General features: G+C 40.2%; 1 protein-coding gene across 1 annotated transcript; it reads right to left on the bottom strand.

Annotated features, from left to right (window-relative positions):
* Positions 1-2,047: 2,047 nt before the first annotated feature.
* On the bottom strand, positions 2,048-23,593 carry nhlrc2 (NHL repeat containing 2). Its single transcript, XM_084342834.1, has 12 exons — positions 23,401-23,593; positions 21,408-21,560; positions 18,933-18,982; positions 17,495-17,900; positions 16,179-16,300; positions 15,954-16,083; positions 12,399-12,492; positions 11,840-12,071; positions 8,742-8,864; positions 8,416-8,625; positions 7,999-8,212; positions 2,048-5,311 (listed from the first exon to the last, which is right to left on the bottom strand). The coding sequence occupies exons 1-12, from the start codon at positions 23,561-23,563 to the stop codon at positions 5,049-5,051; spliced, it is 2,160 nt and encodes a 719-aa protein (XP_084198960.1). The 5' UTR covers positions 23,564-23,593; the 3' UTR covers positions 2,048-5,048.
* Between the last annotated feature and the right edge of the window lie 176 nt (positions 23,594-23,769).

Genomic DNA, 23,769 nt, shown 5'->3' with positions numbered 1-23,769 from the left:
TGTTATTTACAGTGGTTTGGCCCCTGTGTCCTCTCAGGTCATACTGCTGTGTCTCATGGCATTCATCTAACCTAATTTCTTCTGCTTAATATTCATTGTTGTAACATTGACATACTCATTTTTCTGTGTTATGCAAGTTCTACAGTATTTTCTGGTGTTTACTCTGTGTGTACAAAAGTTGTGCAACATATAAATCAAGCACATAGTAGAAAACTATTTGTATTATTAATATAGGCCCTATTACATAATAATATTTTTCTATTGTGAACAAATCCTATGGAAAACAACAACAGCAGTGAATTGGGCAACACTTTACAATACAGGTAACTTTACTTAACAATAATATTAGCATATGGTTGACAAAGATGTGAACTAACATGTATGTCATGAAGTTGCTCCTGTATTTTCATGTACACATTACTTAACCTAGAGCCCAGCCTATATAAGCATCACTTAACCATAAATGACCCGCAATGAATACTCTTTGTGACCCTTTTTTTTTGGCCTTTGTATGGCTTTGTTAATAAGACAGCTTCAGAAATGACAGGAAACAGGATGAGAGGGGGGTGGGGGGGGTGACATGCAGCAAAGGACCCCAGGCTGGGACTCTAACCTGGGGCTGCTGCAGCGAGGACAAAGCGTCTGCACATGGGACTCACGCTCTATCAACTGAGCTAATCAGCTCCCTTTGTGACCCTTTTTAAAGATGTAAACATAGAATAGAAAGAATGCTGAAAAAGCATTCCTTTAGGTAACAAGAGACAATTTGTTATCAGCTACTTAATGCTCGTTATCGTATTAAGTAACCATTAGTTCATGCTAATTGCTCTGGCAGTTCACTATCAGTCTCCAACAATATGCACCATCTCCTCCTTTGTGAGTAACATTTGGTGTTAACTGTCGTGGCGGAGTCTGATTTTGGTCTTTTCTAGCAAATTGTTGACAATAAGAAAAATATAAAACTGCAGCGGCCTGATCTTTGAAGTGTGTTATTGTCGGTCACCTCAGGGGTAAGGCTGCTGATTGATGGCTCCTCCCAACATGTGACAATATTTGCTCAGTTTGTATGCGTGCTTCAAGTGTTGGCAGCACTTCTGTGGCTCGTGGTAGTGTGTACTTACTATAAAATTATAAATACCACTACCTGATACCTCACACCATCAAAGTGCTCTTTAAAAATAGCATTGTCTAGTCTTCAGTGGTAGAAAGTACCCAAGTATATTCACTCAAGTACTGTCCGCTACACCTCAGAGGCAAATACTGCTCTTTTTACTTTTTGCTTTAGGTACCGGTTACTTTTCTGATTAAAAACTTTCATAACCTTCTGGTGAAATTCATGTCTTGCAAATCCTTTATATGTTCTTCAGCTAAATAAACAATTTGAACACCCTCTTGGATTTGCTGAAAATTGCCCTAAAACTGATAACAGGGCTGTTTTTCCTGAAAAAGTTGACTTTGTAGAGACATAATATGATGCATTGCTTTAGATTAAAATACCCAACATATAAAGTAGTCAAAATGAGCTCAGCCATGAACATCTACGGCCATATTAATCCAGAAATATCACCTACAATAGGGAACATTTATTTTACTGATAATAGTTAAATACTTGAAGAAGTACTAGCAAAAAAAACACTTCAGCTGTTGTAGTCGTGGTGTAAACAGGTGTCACACGATCAGTTGTCATATGATGTGACATGTAAACATGGAGAGTTGCTTCTCTCAGGCTATTGTGTATGACTTTGTTACCAAAAACAAGCTCTAGTGGTCGTCACGCAAAAGTGGTCATGACACAAACGAGAGGCGTTTACTGTCCCCTGAGGTCAGCGCACATTTGAGCTTGCATCGTGACACATTAACGAGGGAGCCGGCTCATGAGTGGAGCTTCTGGGAATATCTCACAGAGCTATGTCTTTCAATGTATTAATGTAATAATCCTTGTTATGCTTAGCCGATTCTCGAAGGCTTGAAAATCTGCAAATGAATACGAGAAGAACCTGTGTGAAATCTCAGCAACGCTCTTTAAAGAACACACACACACACCGGACAAGATAAAAGTGTTTTATTATTTTGCTCGGTTGCATCTTAAAGTGCAGCATTGACAAGCAGACGTACTAACAAGAACAAATCGTCCCAAAATGTGCCTCAAAAGGCGGTACAGTGAGGAGAAATCAAGCGAGAACAAGAAAACAATATGAGGAACTAAATGCCCACCAGCAGCCACTCAAGCTCATTACTGCTCATTAAAAAATGCCAGAGGAATAACAGAAACGTACGCAGCTCATTTGAAATAAATAACTTGTGGGAATAAAACATTTCTCCCATCACAGGAGTATGCTGTTATTGCTTTCGATACAGTTAAAGTGTCATCGATTTCGTGCCATTCATACAGTCACACCTCTTTGCAAGGCACTTGGGCCGAGTGATCCAAACCAAATGAAAACAGTCTGACGGGCACAATTATGTCATGAGGCACGATGACAGCGATGATTATCAAAACACTCTCAGGCCCCGAAACTTCTAACGTTGAAAACCAATAAGGGAAAATGACAGTAAGACCATTATTATATCATATTACATAACGAAGTACAGTAAACATTATTGGAGTGCCTCTTGCGATAGAGTGTATAAATGCTTGAAACAGAGGCTTTAATAATACTTTCTTAAGCAGCAGTCAGTCGGTGTCATCAGTTCACAGAGGTTGCTCCCCCATATCGAGAGCAGGCACTTTATTCATTACTTAGATAAGAGCAGTATTGCATGGTCTAAATAAAAAGAGCTCCATGACTCATGAATAAATGATAGTCAAAACTACACTCAGTCATACATGGAGTGGAGACACAGGACAAAGCTTTCAGCAATGAGCGTAACCTTTGAGAGACCGTGAACTTTGTAAACGATTTAAGACCACGAGCTCTGTGGTGACATGTTAGTGAAATATTTACGTAAGCTTCGTGAGTGCGCCTGAATGCACCGTCCGAGCTGAGTGACTGTAAACTAAAGCAACCACACGTATATATGGAAATATACTACTATTAAAAAACTATACAGTGAAGATGTGAATTAACAGTCTGGAGCGAGACATTAATGATAATAAAAATGTGGGTAACCCTTTATATTAGAAAACATATTACAGTTAACTAGTTGCTTGTTTTTTATTAGTCATAATAATGTTTATTCTGTATGACCATCTTCTACAAATACTAGGTCATTAACTAAGAGTTCTCCCTCAATTATCTCCTAATTATTGCTTTTTGATATCATGTGAGGAAGTTTTTGTACATTAGTTACTCAGAATGGGTCTCATAAGGTGGCAGTCCTCCGAGAAAAGTTGTTACTCTCAGGAATCAGGAATAACCGTTAAGTCAGACAACAAACAACATTTTTAACTGAAAAAGAAATGCTAGAAATTTGTAATTGTATTAATATTTTTCTTAAACCTCTCTTTTCTGTGACTGACACCACATCCATCCACTCCAATGGTTATAGTCTGCCTATTGGACATATTTTTAGATAAAACGGGTGTTTATTTCTTTAAATTTTGAAGACTATTTGATATTGCTGTTTATTAAAACTATTTCAACAAAATACTGTTCTAATTCTGAATAAAAACATACAAAAAAGACAGACTCTAAATACGCAGAATATTCCCATTTGGCACACAATGACCGCTGAAGTGAACAGAGGTATTTTTGGTCACAGAAAAAAACATAATTCTGGATAATTCTAACACCTTATTTAGTTGAAAAGTATAACACTGCGATTTAACGGTTATTCCAGAGACACAAGGATGATAATCAAGGCTTTGGAGATCCACTATCTGGTAATTGGGACATGGTACTCCAACTTCAGTGGTTAAAATGGCTTCCAGATATCTGCCCACTGAACTGGACCATGCATGAAAGGGTTAATAACACCTTATAGATATGGTCTATTTTTATGTAACAAAACAAAAAACTTCTTGTGTTTATGGTGTCCAAATAACAAGGGTACTGCGACCTTATAAAGGCTTATACTGACCATATTAAGATCGCAATGCATGTACAAAAACGTCCTTGCTCACTATCAATAAGCAGTAATTTGGGGGTTACAGAGGAGTTAATGGCCAAGTAGTTAGCAGAATAAGGCATTAAAAACTGCTTTATAATGACTAATATGCCTATTTACTACTAATAAGCATGAGACTAGTCAAACAACTAGTCAATAGTAAATGTGTTTTCTTACATAAACGTGAGTCTCTGCATAGATGACTTCTCATCAACCACTGGAGATTAAAGGAAAGGTTAGAGACTTGGTCCCTTTCTGAATAATCCCCATGAAAGCCAATAAAACTTCTTTCTCCCGAGTCTGAGTCGCAAATCAGCTCCATTAAATGTTCCTTTTTCCCACCAGCCATGTAATTACTCAAGGGACTGAAAGAAAAACCTCCTCTAATTTACATGAGAAATGGTTTCAAACACAACGGAGGTCCTCTAATAATTCTTTAAAAGCTGAAGTTGTTCAATAAATTACTACTTGGAGGTTGTGGTGGGAAAACACATTTTGTTCCACAACACCTGAATGTAAATAGTCGGGTGTTTGAAATTCAAATCCATCTGGCAGTTCAGGTGAAGACATAAAGCCGATCAGAGGTTTAGCTAGTTAAAATCCTCCAAAACATCATTAAATGACAGAAAATCTGTCGATTTGTCTATTTATCACTGACACCATAATCACCTTCTGCCAATTAGGTAGTTTCTCATTAATTCCAGAGAATGTATGCTTATTTTGCTGAATTCATTTAGTTGTCAGTGTTTTATAAAGAAGGAGGCAACTTTTCATCTATGACAAACAGTTTTCTTACAGTTAGATGGATATTTGTGTTGCAATTGTAACAACTGTCACACAGAGTCAAGGACATTACAGCACTGATGCATTATGTTCAGTTGAAGGGGCTTCTGAGTAGTTCGAAATGTAATTCCCCTGAAAATCAGGTTTGTATGAATTGCAGAGACAACCTGTGTTTCTGAACCAGGAGCTGGCTTTGTGACGCAGACAGGTGGGAGGTTTTAGAAGGCATGAGTCAACAACACGGTGACCTCCTCCTCTCCAGGACTGGCACTTATTTGAAGAGGCTGGGTGAGGGAGGCTGCTTTCATCATACAGGCGTTACTTGTTTCCTTACAGTAGTACACCCATACGCCCAAAGTGAGGCTTGGATTGCTGTTTGAGTCCTTTATAACGGCTGGAAGTTTGGTTGAGATGGAGAGGGGCTTCGACAGATCCACTATGTCACCGGTAACCACAGGAGTTTCTAGCAGCCACTCGTAGCCTGTGAAAAACAGGAAAGAGAATTTGTGTAGTTCTGATCCAAGCTGCCAAAGAGACAAAATCAACAGTCAAATACAATCTGACTAATTAGGAAACATGAAGACTTCACAAACGTGTGTCTTCAGCCGTGCGAGCAGCTCTGTGAGCCTGTACTTCAGGCTGAATGTTTCGTTAACAAGCTCATGAAGAATGACAATGCTTACATGCTAAAGTTAAGCAAGTGTAATGTTTACTTCCCACCATGACTATTGGTATGTGGACTACAGTTGTGAAGTCTTGACTTTGGCTTTACCGTCATCGCCACTGTGGGTTGAGCCAGATGTAACCTGACTGAAGACTTGAGGACACGCCATGGTAACACCTTATCAGTCACAAGAAATCCATGCCCTAAAGCATACGCTGCTTTATTGTCTATTTTTCTCTAAATGGGACCATAATTTACAAAAACAACATCATGCTGTATTAAAGAAGACTTGAAACTAGTGATTGAGACCATAATCTCAATAGGAAACAGTTTCTTGGGGTAATAATCAAGTGAGAAGTAGGGTAATTTTCTCATAAGCTTACATGAAACTGGACTTCTTTTTGCAACCAGTGGAGTCAGTCTGTATAGCATCTAAATTCATGGCTGACTGTGGCAAGATACACCTTGGGCACTAGCTTAAGTTTGAGCATCACACCTGACTGCTAAATGGAGTCCCTCACGATATTAGCCTAAACCCCAAATAACCCCGATGAATCAGGCCGCGTGAGACTGAGGACAAGAATTCACTGATCCACAGGGGATATTTTTAGAAACAAACAGACATCTAAAGTGACGCGAGCACTGAAAGATGAATGAAAGTCGAAAAGAAAAGGCTCGAGCTTCAACTGTGAGAAAATATTATGCCGGAGAGTCCGTCAAATCCATGCCAGCGGTGATTAATGAAGCCGATGCTGAACATGAGGTCCCAGGGAAGCCATTTCTAAAAAGCCAGTAAAAAACAATTTAGATCAGCCGTGCACTTCTAACTTGATCCATTAAAATTCCTGCCTCTGCTTTGATCTGATCAGCCTAAGTCTAGACTGGGTATAATCGGACAGCGGGGGATCACGTAACATAGCCTGGTAGCTAATTATGTGAACTAAGGCATGTCGTCTTATCGAAATGTTCTAAAAATAGCGTACTGATATCGCTGACTGCATGCTGCATCGCTCAGAATGATGGAAACACTTTTGTTCCAAACCTAATGAACGGGCCATCAACCGCATATCTCAAATGACTTCACACTGGATCCTACTGTTGATTACATTTTGTGAACAGTGAACAAAGCCTTTTGAATAGTATAAAGCAGTAAAAACCATATATTGAACTTGTATTAAAAGACTCCCCGACTGATCCAAGTATTCCTCCACCTCTCAGCTGAGAGCTTTAAGTCCCAGACGTGGGCCGGCAGAGTGAGAATCTGCTTGTTGTACAGTGAAAATGAAGGTTAAGCATCCTTCACTTCCATTATTTTTTTTTTGACAGACTCGTGGATCACGGACCAAAATAAAGCCTAGCAGGAGAGTTTGAGTGGCTCGCATCCAGAACAGGGTCATTATAAATGTTTTGAGGACAGGTTTGCAACTTCACCCTGAAAGGTAGAAAATAACTTCAGCAGAGTACGCAGTTGAACTGAATTTTGAAACCTTCTTCAAACAATAGCAGGATCCATTCTAAATATGAGCCGTGCACAGCGTGAGTTTGGACAAACGCTCCTCCACAAAAGCAGCAAAATCCTGCAGATCCTGGGATTTGTCTGTTCTCACTTTAACTTCCCGACTGTCCTCTTACCTAAATCTCTCCATTTCTGCTCAATAAACTTTTTCTTCTTTTGGCAAATATTTGTTAAGTCGTTGTCAAATACTGCTGTCTGTTCAGAACTAACTGTCAGCTAAACCCCTCCAATGAACAGCAACTGTCCAATCATAGCCTAGCAAGCGTAAATAAAGACAGCAGGTGCTGTCAAGCTTTGAGTTTCTCCACATGATGAAGTGGTGTGCACGGGGATGCATTAAAAGCTTTACTCGGTATAAAAGGAGTTTGTGTTCGTGTTGTTTTTGGCCTTTAGAAAAACAAAAACTCGACAGCAAAAGTGTAAGGAATTAGTCATTTGTGTGCTCCGACGTAAGCTGCACACTTTAGCATGTCCGGCTAACTAGTTTATAATCTGCAGTTGTAACATTAGCATTAACTTAGTTTTAATCTTAAATGTTCAGATATCAAACTGTTCTGTCTGACATACCAGGGATAAGCTTCGCACGGCAATACATAAACAATAGCGGTCCGTCATCAAGTGTTAAATCTGCCACCGTTGTCACTGTAAACTGCATATGTGCCTTCCAACCCGGGCTGAACGTCGTGTTTTCTCACATCTGGAGAACAAGATTTGTAGGCCAGGACATCTCTGCAGAACTACAGTACTTCTTTATAAAGCCGTTTGCTCACACATTTTAACTCTGTAAAACAAAATGCAGCTCCTGCGATTGCCATTTTCGATAATATTCAAATTAATTGTGCAGCCCTACCTGCGACGTTGGAAAAAAACTTCAGCAAACGTAAGCTCAGCGAACTTTCATGGGTGCAGTCAAAAGTACTTTTACGGTAAATGTGAATTAAACGTTTACATCCATGACATTTCTAACAATAACTGAACTGTCTCTCACCCTCAGCTGAGAGAGCCCAGCAGCTCGGAGCCTCTTCAGTCAGTTTTGTTCCTTCTGGAAGCGACAGGCTGAGCGACATGATGAGAGTCTGGCCTGCAGACACTGCCACTGGTGGCATTTCTTTCCTGGCAGCTGATTTAGGCAACGTAGGTGCTTTGGCAGGACCTGAAGGCTTTGAAGGTACCGAGTCTGTGCAGTCCATGGAGATGGGGAACTGGACAGGGGAGAGAGATTTGGAAGTTTGGATTAAAAAGACACTTACAGTTTCCTTTCCTTGTTAACTTTATCCAAACTCTTGAAGTACAAAGGCTTTTAAGGTAGATTAAGAACAAAAGTGGACAAGGTTAAAGTGCTTTAGCAAGGTTGGAAGTGAGCTTTGCTCTCTCTCTCCCTCTCGCACACACACACAGGCCTCACCAGCGAGACAGTCTTGGATGCCAGGTCCAGCACTTTGACTTGGTGGTTGTTGGTATCGGCCACGTAGAGGAGCTTGCCGCCGTCGCCAGCACAGATTCCTCCGGGTTCATTGAAGCAGGACTTGTTAAATTCAGGGCCCAGAGTATCTCCGGCCTCTCCAGTCCCTGCTAATGTGCTACACTGCTTTGTCTTTGGATCCACCACCTTGATCTGAACATAATCACACAGGCCACATTGACACAATCAAACAAAAGATAGTATAAAGAGTTAAGAACAGAAGCATCAAATGTTACGGGTTTGAAAGCCTTGTGACATGCAGCAGTTACCTTGTGGTTGTAGGAGTCAGCCACATAGAGCAGGCTTTGTTCAGGAGCCCAGGCGACGCCGAGAGGATGCTGCAGCTTGGCATCAACCCCTTTTCCGTCTACATCCCCAAAAGCAAAAAGGTTCTAGCACAAAAGGAGGCGAAAGGTTCAGAAGAGATCAAATGAAGATATAAAACACACAAATGCCCAAAATGCAACTTGTGACACCTTGTTTAACCTCAGTGTAGGTGAAAGAGCAGATTATCCAATCTTAATGTTCAGTTTTGGAAAGGAAAGACAGGGAGGCTTTTTGATCATTGAGAAAGAGAATGATCCATCTTTATCAACACTACAGTGGCACAAGTATCTTTAAAAAATTCTGAATAATTCACACAAGAACACTAACACAAGAATTAATGATGGGTCATACCTTGAGAAGTTTACGATAAGCTTTGAAGAAAAGTGCCGTAACATTAATGATAAATGTAAAACCTCAAACATAACAAAGGGGAATATTCTCTGATTATGTGGAAGAAATTGTCTTAAAATGATTCTTCACGTTTTTGTTCAAAGTCGCAAAAAGCTAATTGAGTGAAACAGCTCCTAGTGCCGCAGGCTGTTTCAGGTCAACATGACCCAAACAGATAAATTACTATTACAGCCAATAAACAATCAAATTGTCACACAAAGAACTGAAATAAATAGATTTTCATTCTGCATCACTTGCCTCAATAAACAAAATAACGAGTTTACAATCTGATATAAAACAAAACAAAAAGTCTCATGATACTCCGCAGCTCACTGCCTCTGCACAGATACAGAGCTGGCTCAACAGGCCCAGCTGAAAGAGGAAATCAAATCTTTTGGAGAATCTATAATGGCACTAGTGGAATCAGTCTAATCACCAGTGGCTTCACTTGTGACCTGTGTTTCAGAATGAGATTCAGCTGTTAGCAGAAATGTGAAAATGTTCTGTAGTGTGTGAAGGAAGTTCAAACTAAGGCTGGACGTACTGAGAAACAGCACGATACCTCCTGACTCAATAACTTTCATTTGATAAATACACACATATTAAAAGCTTTGGCTTTTACATTGAAAACTTTGATCAAATAAAATCAAAAGGGGTTAAAGGAATAGTTCAACATTTTGGGAAATAGGCTTATTGGCTTTCTCACCAGAAGTTAGGTGGAGAGATCAATACCAGCTTCATATTTAGCGCACAGGCTTCAGAAGGATATCAATCTTCTCATCCAACTCTTGGTGAGAGCAGCAAATTATTAAATTAAATTATTATTAAGTCTACAGTACCGTCAGCAGATTCTACTGTATATTCTTCTGAAGCACTTAAAAAAAATGGAAACTCGTAAAGAGGTTGTTAGGAACAAAGATTTTGTGTTCTTACGTTCCCTGAAAGAAGATGAATTAAATATATAATATGTAAGAATTCTGCATTAAAGGACCTATTAGTAAGAAAAGATGATTTTCGAGCCTCCCTCCCAGCTCGTCTAAAACTGACGCTTTGGGATTTTAGGACAGGCCGGCCGCCATCCCAAAGCGTCAGTTTTTGACTAATTGGGAGTAGGAAAACACCGGATACATTTTCATCAGCAGTGGTTAATTGTGTTTTCACCACCAGCGAAGCAAGTTTGACTGCAGGATCACTTTTGTCTTTTCTTGTTACTCATGCAAGTGTTTATTTGCCTCAAACTTTATTGTATATTAGCTGTAACCAAATGTTAGCAAGCAGCGGCACACATCGAATTTAGGTTTGAATCCGGCTTAACCTCTCACTGAACTCAGCACTCTCTCTTCTTTTAGCGGTCAACATTGCAGTACATAAACATCTGACAATGGCGGTCACCTCTGCAGATTGCTGCTGCAGTCAGGTTGATAAACGGGAGTGGAGATAAAGTTTTTGATCTCAAAAGTTAAAAAGTAATCTCCGAGCTATGGCTCAGGGTGTTTTTTCCTCCAGAAGGTCTGACTCTGCACCAAACTCTCTAAGCAGTGGCTATGCTCCCCGCCCACAAAACACTTTTTAGGTTTTCTTTTGAAAGAGAGAGCTCTAGTGAATCTAGATAGATACATAGCAATACAGGTAAGTGGAATAATGTTGATTTAATGGTGAACTGTTCCTGTCAAAAGAGATCTGGAAGTATAAAAATATTCACAGGGCTGGGGAATGAATAACAAAGGCCAGATGCAGCATATGCTGATGCAAATGCTCTGCCAATTAACATGCAAACATGACACTGTCACTTCAGATGCACATTCACTTGCAACAGCTTTCATCCTGTTTCAGGTTTTATGTTTCATTGTCTCAGTTAAATAGCTCAACGGGCTATGGGCAGCAGACTGCACATTAATGGTTTTGCTGAATCACATCTATGTTGAATAAACTATACATGACTCTCTAGTTAATTACGTACCACTCGTGTGCGTGACTACAAGCTTTGAAGCCCTTGGGACTTTCCAAAAATACACAAGTGTGGCAGGAAAAGAAACTACAGCAGATTGACTGTGAGGACATTAAAGTACAACCAAAAATTGTTTTCAGGCTTCAAACAACAAACAAGAGAGGCAGTGTTTATTTATGGCTTTTATTTCTTAAATCAATACTTTCTATCTATGGAGAATGCCCTGAAACCTTGTGATTGCCTAGGAGTTATCCAAAGCTTTGCGTAACATTTTTCATAACAATTGCTGGAGTGTTTTCTGCGGCTGGGAGTGTGGTGGATCAATGCGCAGGTTTTACAGTGTGTCTGCTGCTGATGAATGGGGGAAAAGTCAGGTAGAGGACGTACTGTCATTGAAAGCAATGCATGGAAGGTTCTGTACTTCATGCAGGCTGCTCTGAGGATGGACTTTAAATTTCCTCTACCTAATGATCAAACTGCTGTTCACCACATTCTTATTAATATCATTGGATAAGAAATTCTCCTCTAAGAGAAACACTAAAATGAACAAAAATGTTTTAACCCCGACCAGGTGAGAGAGAATTCATGGACCTTAAATGCACAATATGTGATTTTTGTTGTTAGGGGTCTGCTCATCAAAACAAAATAAAAGAAACAGGCAGGAACATCTGTCCATCTACCTATCAATTGTTGCGCACTCACCATTGGGTCTCTCTCTCCCCCGACCAGCAACTTGACGGCTCCATCCTTCAGGGCCAGCGTGCGGATGGTGCTGCTTTCACTGTCGGCCACGTACAGGCAGCTCCAGGGCTCCTCCGGGGCTAAAGCCAGGCCTGAAGGCTGGGCAAAGCCAGCCTTGTGGGGGTAGGAGTTGTTCCGGTTCTCCTCGCTGCCACTGCCTGCCCATCGCACGCACATCCCCGCTTTGGACTCACTGTTTTTATGAATGAGAATGAAAATGATAAACACTTTAATGCATTGGCTATTGGATATGTAGAGTTCAAATAAAACAGGGAACATGACTCTGATGATGCTAAACTTGGATCATTTCCTCACGAGGGAGATCCTCTTAGCTGGAGATTTTTCTTTGTGGTAAATATTGACATGTTATATAATTTTTTATCATTGACTTCCTGTGAAGCGGCCAGCTACACACATAAAACGAGTGAGTTTTCATTTTTATTGTTAGAAAAGAGTTATTAGTGGCTTTGAATGGCGGCCGCTGCCAAGTGGCCATGGTGGTCATGCATCCGTCTCTCACCTTCCTTTGGGCAGTTTCCCATCTACTAGGAAGTAAGCCCAGATCTGATGGGTCCCTGCCATGGCTATCCACAGCACGTTATCTTCAGCACCGCCTACACACACAAGCATACAATCACAAAGAAAAACACACTCTCTGAGTTCAGAAACAGGAAACTTGTATCACTGCTCTTGGCTGTTTACCAGTCAGTGTGAAAAATCCTTTCAGGGTTCTTTGGGAGGCTAACTTTGAGCTATAATTATAATTTTCTTTTTCTTTCTAAATAAATAAACTAATCCATTATTACACTATAACAAAGAAATATCTCTTGTGATCTAACGATTTGTGATTGTTTGGTGCTTGCAGAAATGATTCAGAAATGCTGCCGTGCAGGTTTAAGTGACAAAGGCTGTCTGACAAAGGCCATGTGTCACCTCAGATGCTCTCCCCGGAGACAACGCTGTCACCACGATGGATACACACACAGTATGTCTGTTTTTTTTTAATGCAGCACAGAGCTCAGCCCTTCTTGATCACATCTGGTGGACTGCCAGGAACATTCGACAACTCCGGCACCTGACTCGCAGCATCAATGTCGCTGTAGTACTTTACAGTTCAAAAGGTGTGAGGTCCTCTTGCTTAATTATTCATGCACTTGGTGAATAAATCATGAATATGCAATGAGTGTTTGGATGTACTCTCAGAGGACAATGTAAGTGGCTTTAAAGGTCTGATTCCACATCCTCCCGCCATGTGGTGATGTGCAAACCAGCAGGTTGTGTCATCCATCAGCCTGTGCAGAAAATGTGACAAAGACTGACTGCCTCTTCCGTACTCTTCTACGGAAGCCCTAAAGGGCCATGCATTCATACATTTTATTTCCTCCGTTTTCCCAAGATAACAAGTTAATTTCATTTGTTTTCTCGAGATCTCGAGTTATTATCTCGAAATAACAACTGCTGTTTTCCCGAGATAACGGGATAACTTCCTCAAGATCTCGAGATAACGAAACTTTGTTTTCCCGACATAACGATATAATTAATTTGAGATCTCGAAAAAGGATCCACCACCAGAAAATAAATGAAATTAACTCGTTATCACGGGAAAACGGAGGAAATAAAATGTATGAATGCATGGCCCTTTAGGGCTTCCGTACTCTTCTGCCTGTGTGTGATGGAGAAATAATTGTGCTTATGTCCCTAAAAGTCCTATGATTAAAACTTTAAATTCACGTGACTATAATCAAACAACATTCCTCTGATGTGCAAACTGACTGATGGTGAGTATAGTACTCGCCAAAGGCAGAACAAACAACTCAGTCCAGGTGCGCTCTTTCATCTTTGTTTGATTAACACAATGTCACAAGTCCAACATCACATTTTAACTACAATTGTCACACACCTCAGGCCTGAAGAAGCACTTTGATGCCCGATAGTAAACATCGTTAACCTGAGGCAAGAAAGTAGTAAGACAAACAGATGACATTGTAATTTACAGCTGCTACAAGGATTAGTCTCTAATATATTTAAACTTGTGAGCCTCTGCACAGTTTTGAGTAACTCATCAACACAGCTTTGCTGAGAGAAAGACATAAGGGCCCATCTTTACGCAGTCAAATTTATCAAAATGTGTCCGACGGAATCACTCAAATGAAAATCTTGCACATGGCTGCGGTAACAGAAGCACCCTGATACACTGTTTGTCACAGTGATCCTTAATGCCCTGTCTACTAGGAGACAAAATAGATACGTTATCTATGAGGAAAATGAGACGTGTAACATCGGGTTGTCTTTCTACTAAAGGGAATTAGACTATGGCACCTTGATCGGGACAGGAGGGATTATGGGAGACAACAAGGTAATACCGGATTAAGTGTAATGGTGTATGTCATGATTAGTGAGAACAAGATGATTTTCAAGCATCCTCGGACTTAAAGAAGGAAAAAAAAAAAAGAAAAATTAAATTGTTTATCCATTTATTGACTCAGTGCTCCTGCCATAAAAATAGCAGTACACTCACACTTAGGCCTCATTTCTGATCTAATCAGGCATTGCGGCGATTAGCGCAGGGTTGTGCGGTGGTGCGAGAGGACTGGGACAAATGGGAGAGTGTCATCAATTGATCCGTGAACTCCTGCCAGGAGCTTAAAATGAGACACTTGACACTAAGAACTCTTTCTCCATCCATGTAGACTGTGCAGGGTATTTCAACTCCCCTGCTGGTGCAGTCTTATGACAGTACCATGTTGTTGGAGGCACCAAGCAACATAACAGAAACACAGAGCAATTCTGCGGACTCCTGCATGTTGGTGCATGTGTCTTTTTTGGCCTACAGGACAGTATTTGTTTCACCCTGACACGGAACATGTTGTGTAAACCAGAACTTACAAGCAAACACATAATAGTGTCATTTTATAAATTAAGTGTAAAAAGCTTGAACAAGAATACTGTTGATCAGGCGGTCTGATCGGTGGTTTATGTGTCCACGCAGTGTGACATCAGATTGCGTTTCTCCAAAAGCCGATTTTGTTTCAACGTTCGCTGCAGGGCTGCTGCAGGGCTGCTGCAGGGCTGCTGCAGGGCTGCTGCGTTTTATTACCAGCAAAACCCCTACAGCCTTCACCATCGCAGCCTAAATCCACACTTGATTTGGTCTAAGTGAAGCCTGAGAAACAAAAGGTGTGAGAGATTCAAAAGCTGAATTAAAAAGGCTTTCTGCTTTGATAAAAAGAGAAAGGCACTGTGGGGCAAATATTAAAAAAAGGTTATTAAGAGAGAAACTCTGAATGCCCAAGGCAAAAATAATAGAAGCAGAGAGTTTAAATGGACTGAGCTTTGATTTTTAAAGTGGAGGAGGTTTTGGATTACTTTAGGAGAATATGAAAGACCTTGTCAGGGAGTTTAAATCAGTTGACACCTTGAATAGTTCTGACTTACTATTGATTTTTGTCCTCAAAAAGGTTCAGAAGAACAAAAATTTTGGCAAAGAGGTTTACTGAGTATCGCCCATGAATAAGATCCTATTGATTAAAGTGTCTCTTCCAATGAATTAATTTGCCCATTCAATCCACCTCTGAGGATCCCTAAAGAATATCTGCGATACCTGCACTGATACCTTTCCTATTCACAGTCAAGTTCAGAAGGAGTTGGTTTTTAAAAACTCAATTCTGTTGCAACTTACCGTGAACATCTGAAGCTATAATTTGGTTTTATTCAAGAAAATAATCATAACAATGTCAGCATCCACACATGTTTTTGTTGCTCTCTAATTGCACTAAATATGCAAGCTGCAAAAATCCATCTACAGGTGTGATCACACCACAAGTCACACCTAAGTCTTTTCAACAGAGGTGCGATCTATTCGCTTCCTGTTGTTAAAAGACTTTTTCAACCTTCACCTCAATCTCATGCAAAATGACGAGACTAAACAATGTGCAGGCACTCTGAGACAGAGGTTGTGACTGACCTCTCTCTCTCTCAGGGTTTATTCATTGTATGGAAGTGTGCCGAAAGAAAACAAATAGAGGAGATTGTGTTTGGTAGGCAATCAGAGCAAGGGCAGCATCCTAAGACTCACCAGCAGTCCCAATAGTCACATCCCAAGGAGAGCTGATGGGCTGCTGAGGTCCCATGGCCCCACCCTCCTTGTCTGTGCCTTGAGTGCCTACTCCAGCTAGAGTGCTGACCTTCCCCTCTAACAGGTCAATCTGACAGACAAACACACAGACAGGATTAAACGTAAAGAGAAACACAATTATTTTTTTTCAAAAATGCACTTTTACGATATAGTTTAAAGTACTACCTTTCGAATCAGGTGGTTTTCTGTGTCGGCCACGTACACAGTGTCCCCTTTAATGGCCACGCCCTGAGGAGAGTTAAAGGAAGCTTCGGACAAGTCGCCATCTTGTCTCCCGCTTTCAGGCCCTGAAGAGATAATCCAATAAAAAAAATATACATAATACCTGTTTTCCATACTACAGTACGTGCATCAAAGCCCTTTACCTCACTGAACTGAAACACGTGTGGGTGAAACACATCTCTGATGACAGATAAGTGGCTATGTTTCTATTTTTATTCGCCACATAATCAATCACTGTCATAATAGAGCTTTGCGGGGAAACTTGTCCATTATCAGACTCAGTATGACCAGGCATTTACAGGGTGCAGGGTGGTTATTTCAGGATTTTGTATGAACTCTGCTCATCAACTTTTTGAAATTAAACGGTTACTGAGGAACAGCAGTTTCAATTTCGTCTTATATATCCCATTTTATGTTTTATTTATTAAGAGAGTTGGATTTAGGCATTTTCATCTTCCCCACCTAAACTTTCAGTTTCAGGAAAAAAAGAGATATAACAGGTCACATGTACTGTACAGGCACACTTGCCCGTTTACAGTTGTACCACAGGTGGTCTGTCATTTCTGTAAGTGGATTCATTATTCTGATTTGTGACTGTGGTCTATTTAATCTAATGTACTTATACTACATGTCACAGATATGCTCAGGAGGACGTCCTCTAGTCCAGTTAAATGGAGGACACAACCTTCTGGACCACAACTCATTGTCAGTCCGTACAGACAGAACAACAACAAAAGACATTTTTTAAAAATCTGTCCTACAAAATGACATCTTTAAGATTTAACTTGAACATTAATATGAATATTATTATTATAATTCTTATTATAATATCATTTCTCATACTATGTGAGAAAGGACTGAGTGGGGTCAAATGACAAAAATAATTTCTACCCATTTTGTCCACACTTAGCTCAGTGCCAGTTCCCAGTGTGTACTGGTCCCTGCTGCTGCCAACCCCTCTGTTGGTCTTGGGACAACACAGATCATGTGGCTCCTCTGAGGTTTGTTGAGGCATGTGAGTACTCTAAAAATATCAGTAATGCTCAAATATTGTTGTTTAATTTGTAAAGATTCTGAATATTATAAAGCAAAAACAATATTTGATGTTTTTAGCCACAACTGATTACGTTTGCACAGATTACAAAAAGGTTTACGTCCTTTCTTTCAAAATGACAAAGAGTGGAAGTATGCCCATTGAAGGCTAGTGCACATTCAACTCAGACCTTATGCCTCTGTTCTTCCTGTTTCCTGCTTCTTACCTCCTATGACATGTAACAGCTGTCCGGTCGAGGACACCACCAGAATTCGGTGATGCCCAGTGTCTGCTATGGCCAGTCTTTTCCTGCTGCTGTCTATGGCCACCTTCCCAGGAAAGGACAGGATGCTGGGTGGCAGGGAGTCTCGGTACAGCTTGATCCCCACTGCGTGTGTCTTCAGCAGACCCTGCTCCCGGAAGTGACGGAGGGCGCAGTCGGTAAAGAGCGTTAGCTTGTCGCGGTGGCCTTCGCCCACCAGGGAGAAGAGCAGGTTGCCCCGTGGGCCCAGTAAGACCAGCGTGGGCCAGCAGGACACCTCCAGCTCATGCCAGAGGCGCGCCTCGCTGTCGTTCACCACTGGGTGGCAGATGTCGTAGCGAAGCACAGCGCTGCGGACGTTGTCCACGACCTTTGAAGGGTTGGATACAAATATACACATTAGCAAAGAGTTGTGACTCCAATAAATCATATTTTTCATGATTTATAAATTATCTCCAATAAATTATAAATCATTTTCAATACATTTTAAAGATTAGTCAATCATTTTTTCAAAATGTCAGATAAAAGTTATAATTTCCAGGCCCCAAGATGAAGGATGTACAATATTAAAGGATAACTCCACCAATTTTACACTTAAAAGTGTGTTTACAGGTCTTGGGGAGTACTACTGCATATGTACTACTGCCGAAACCTGTTAACATACTTTAATATGTAAAATTGGTGGTATTACCCTTTAACTATGGTAGCCAGGTATTAAATCCTACCAATAAAGAAGCTAGAAACCAAAAATGATTAGCATATTTACCCAAAAAATAATAAAAACTTAATAATAATAATAAACTAATAATAAACTTAAATAATTAATGGTTATAAAAAGCAATTTCCAAAACATTTTCTGTCGGTTGACTATTTGATAATGTAACTAGTTGTTTCACCTCTAAACAAAACCGGACACTCTTCCAGGGATTTTAGGCAGAATCATCATGTTCTGAATGAATGTCTGAACCTCAAAATGAATCAACACAGTTGTTTCATTGTCCCAAAGTATTTTCACAAACAAGAAGGGGAAGCACTGTGTGTATCAAGCACATATTTTCCCAAAGGCAGTACTACAGGAGCACAGAGCTTATTCTGTATTATAATATAACTATGTGCCAGCTTCATTTAGGATAAAGGAGACAGATCAACAGTATTAGGGGGATTTTCTCAAGATTTGAGCATAATTTTCATCTATGATAATTCTGATAAATATCACCAAATCAGACTCACATGCGTTGGTACATTAGTTTTCTGCCTTAGGAATGAGAATGACTATGTTGACAAAGGACTGTCTTTAGCAATCCAAAAAATACACATATTTGTTGATTATGAAAATGCAGACAGAAAGCACAAGTAGATACTCAAAGGTAAAAAAAGGAGAATGAAGAATGAAAACACTCACCTTTTCATTGGGGAATTTAGCCGAGTGTACACCTACAATAATCAGTCCATCTGTGAGAGATACAAGGACAAATGTAAACAAACATCAACAGTAGGTAAGTGGTTTCCAAATGTTTAGGACATATTTTTGATATTTTAACTTAACTGCCTCACAAAAAGCACAATGTCTGCCGGTACGTTAATTAACTGTGTGACCGTAGCTGAAAGATACACAAATGGTTCAAACTCGTGTCCATCTGGTAAATCTGTTTGACAAAAAGTTGCATAAGCTCGAATAACAAGTTAACACACAAAGATGTGCAGGAAGAAGGGACACTGATGCGATTTTCTACTAATAACATCCAGCCTGAGATAACGTAGGTCTCGCTGAGCTTCTTGGAAAACTTGTATTGCCTCGAGACTCTTATTGCTTATCTGTGTTTTTTCTCAGTAGTCATCAAAGACCACTAACACTATGCCTATTATCCAAACAATGAATGCAATTGGTTACGATTGACAACCGATGTTCAACTGTTATGTAACTAAATGGCCTAAAACTGTGGGGAAAAAAAATGTTTGTGATTCTCTTCATGGCACTAAACGTGTTGAGCCATGGCCTTGTGGAGAAGATGTCTCAACAAGTGTCCTTCCTGTCTACCAGTTGCTGTGAAACTATTGAAACACGTTTGTGCTCATGTGATTCAAAAACTGTGTGCAAACAGAGCCTGAGAGGAGCAACAGAAATGTCAAAAGCCAACTTGTTATTCTGAATTTACTTTATCCACATGGACTCAAGCATGATTGCTGACAAAGAAATATTACGATCAGTATCTATAAAGATACAAGCATCGAAGCACAGATACGAATCAAATGCTAACGTTTTAAACATAAGGAAACACATTTTTTTAAATTTTGGTGTTAAACTCTGCTTTGCATTGTACCTGGATCAGAATTATGAGCAGACTTTTGCTCACACATCGGCCACAATGACAAAAACAGACTGGAGACTGAATAATTTTCACATTTTAAATCTAGATTTCAAAGCCCCCTGACCTCCATAAAAGGCGTCAGTTGGGCATTTCCTTTACATTAACTCATCGCTGAGCTGCCCTCGACAGGAGCAAAAAAACACACAATTCCAAACCTTCGAGCTCACGCTATCTGCAGAGGATTTCGTCACCCACGGCCTGTGCCAAGCAGTATAGTACCAGCACAGATTGCAGTGACGATGGGTGGGTGGGTGTACTGTGGGAGTGACTGGACAGGGTGGCTCCCACACCTCACTGACCAGGGCAGCAAACAGAATGTACCCATAGCAGTGCCAAAGATAAGACAAGTGTGATAATGTGCGATGCCACTGAGCTTTTTGTGTGTGTGTGTGTGTTCTGTATCCCGCCAGGCTCACAACTGAATTTCAAGCTGAACAACTTCCTCAGATGATCCCTTGAAGTGTCAGCAGGATGCCAGAGTCAGACGGATGCGATTATGCTTAACATGGAGTGGCTAAATAAAGAGCCATACAGTGAAGTACAGCAGGCAGGGTACAATTATGGGCCCTACTGACTCTGCAGCTTGGGAAATATTTTTAGTAACTGTCTCTTCACAGCTCAGATAAGGGCCCTCAAGCTCTTGGAAAAGAAGAAGAAAGAAGTTGAGTTGAAGCCCTACACTTTCTCTGCCCCAGTGAACTTACACATGTTCCCATGATGCAGCATGACGACACATAATAAGGTATTGATGGAATTGTGTTTCCTCAGTAAGGCCTGCCAGGCTGCTGCCCATTGGGAGGTCCACTGTACCTTTAGTCAGACTGTAAGGAATACATTTAAATGCAGTCTGGCAGGCCAGTGCTGCTTTCTGGAAGTATTCAAGTTGTTATAATTTGGCAGGAGAGGAACGTCACTTTACTGAAACGTTTACTAGTCAGCATTTTGTCTTACACACTTATATATATATACACTTATTAAATGCAGGGTGTGCTTGATAGGAAGGATTACAGGCACACTTGACAATATAATTTTACACTTATTGATTTTTATAGCTATCTGGTAACATTGCTTTAAAAAAAATTGTGCACAACTGAACATGTGAGAAACCAAATGCACAAAATCAGAGGAGAGTGTTCGCTTCTTGCAAATGGCTTCAACCAACCTGTTCAACCAAGCTTTCCAAGGTGGCTGGTAACAACAGACTTCATTTGAATATCAAATAATCTCTCATAATTATCTTAATTTAACTCATTAATTCATCAACACGTTATTCATTATGGGCTTTGATTCTGCTTAATTTCAAAAGTAGGACACCATTGAGAGATTGTCCTATTTTCCCACATCGTATAGCTTCATTATTATGGTGTAAAATTTAATATTCTTTCGCTGTAAATCAGCCATATGAGATTGTGAGCCCCCCCCACACCTCTACATAATCTCCCACGCCCTTTTAGGATCAAGACACTCAAGCATGTCCCTGCTTAAAACCAAAGTAAAGTCAAACATACCTTTGACAGAGTGCTTCTCCTCTAGCCGGTGCAGGTCAGGCAGGATGTGCATGCAGTTGATGCAGCAGTAAGTGAAGAAGTCAAGCAGGACCACTTTCCCAGCCAGCTCCTTGTTCAAAGACAGAGGCCCCTCCGTGTTCAGCCATTCCAAGCCTGGAGCGAGTCACAGAGTGGAAAATGATGCTGTCATCTTATTAATTATGTTTAGTCACAGTGTAGGCAAAACGCTTTACAGTGCCCATCACTGTGTGGGTATATCTGTCAGGCCTGATACTGCATTTGTGTTATTATGGAAAACGTTGATGGATCAAAGCAATGACTTGAAAGTGCTCACAGCTTCAAAAGTGCTATGAAGCTATTAAACCCTATTAATTTATTTCTGTAGATATGGATCGTGTATGTTTTTGTCATATTTTTACAGCAAACTGAGCACCAAAATCCCCCATAAAGTGCTTGAAAATAATTAACCTCTCTTACAGAACATTCTGCTTTGCGTTCTGAACATTGCAGCCCATTTATTTGTGTTGCTGCCTAGTTTTGTAATGTGTCCTGAGGATAACAAGAGACTTAACCTCGGTAGCATTTGACCTGGTTAAGTACAGGTTAAATAATCAAAAATTGGGCGACCCCTTATTTTTTTCCAGCTTTAGAAATGCTGCAAGCACGGAAGTTAAAGCTAAAATAGCTGTCTTCATTTCAGAGAAACCACAATAAGGTCATTTCTGCTCTTCCTTATCTGTGTTGTGTAAACTGGTGTTATTTTTAGTTCTACTTGATGAAGAGATTATGGCACCAAGGAAAATAAATACAGTCTATACCACATCTATGGTAAATTGTTATATATCTAATGCATCTTTGACTATGCAAAAAGAAGAAACTGGATACATTCGAGGAAATGCTATACAAGTATAGGGGTAAAAAGCAAATACATGAACAGCCATAAGAGTAATATGTGCCCTTATCACTACTCTGACAGACTGACACACTTTCTGTAATCAAGTTAAGCAACACCTTATTACTGTCGTGCCTCCTTGTCTGTCAGGTAATCTCCCGTTGAGCCAAAAACTATACACCCTAAATTGGCTAAACACACGGAGAGACAAAAACTTAAATCTTGTGTCTGTCAGGCAGTTTAAAAAACTGTCAGGAGGAGTTATTTGGGGGCCCATTTATGATGCTATACAGCCTGTTCATTGTGTAGTCTGATGATCTACTGTAGATCCCCATCTACTGGTGTGATGAGATATTGCCAACATGCTGCATGACCCAACAGAGGATCTAACAGCAGAGTTGACAGCTGAAGTTTTTTGTTGTTGTTTTGTTTTGTTTTGCTTTTAAAAAAGACTGTGATTTATTTGAGAACCATTTTTTATTTTTCAACCATGGAACAACATTATTCAATCTGTTTGATGCAGTTACAGCACCTTTTTAATGTTGTTTTTAAAGGAACAACAAACAAAAAACACATCTCAAGATGCCTTTTGTAGGAATTAGCATGAAGATTATTTAGTGGTGCATGCTAACAACTCCCTGAGGAAGATAAATGCAGACTGAGAATGAAGACTGGTGGCTTCCGGGATGTGCCACTCATTACTGTCAAAGAAAAAACAGCTGATGCACAAAACAGGAAGAATCACACTTTATAAAAAAATACATCTACACAAAGCCGCTGCTCTCTGAAGTAAGTCTTTGCTGCTAGCTCCTTGACTGACTGTACCACCTGCTGCTTTGGAAGTAGATAAGTTAGCTAGCTAATTAACAAAAACACTCAGTTAAAGGGCGTTGACATAGTTAGAAACACATACAGACAGGGCCGAAATTAACCAAAAATATATTTTTAAAAGTATTTAAAAGCAATAGGAAATGAGACGACACCCTAGCCTTCAGTGTTCATACTATATGAGCATGTCAAGACATGCAGCGTTAGCAAACTCAAGTCAAACTACATTATCTGACATGGAGACACAGTGCTGGAGCTGTAACATGGTCTAACCTGACTGGAAATCGGGTATCTTCAGGTCCCCTCTCTCGTCTAGTTTCTTCAGATACTGGAAGACAAGATTTTCCTTCTCCTGCTCTGTCGTGGCTTCTTCTAGTGCGACATCCAGCTGACTTTGGATAGGAAATAAGGTGGAGAGGCTGCACTGAGACGCCATGTTCACAACATCAGCCAGTTAGCTAAGTAAACGCACGACGACGGTTGATGCCGCTGATTCGTCACAACAAGAATAAATTAAATATAACCCAACAGAAGGATTTTTCTGAATTTCTGGTCATATTTCATTGATAAATTTACCAGTAAATGTCTGCATATTTTTTCCAATGCTTATTTCAAGCTAATAAATAAATTCAGCTTTGGGAA

Source organism: Pagrus pagrus (assembly GCF_965226575.1).
Source record: "Pagrus pagrus genome assembly, chromosome: 21".
In the NCBI taxonomy this organism is placed as follows: domain Eukaryota; kingdom Metazoa; phylum Chordata; class Actinopteri; order Spariformes; family Sparidae; genus Pagrus; species Pagrus pagrus.
This window is presented reverse-complemented; position numbering and strand designations above follow the sequence as displayed.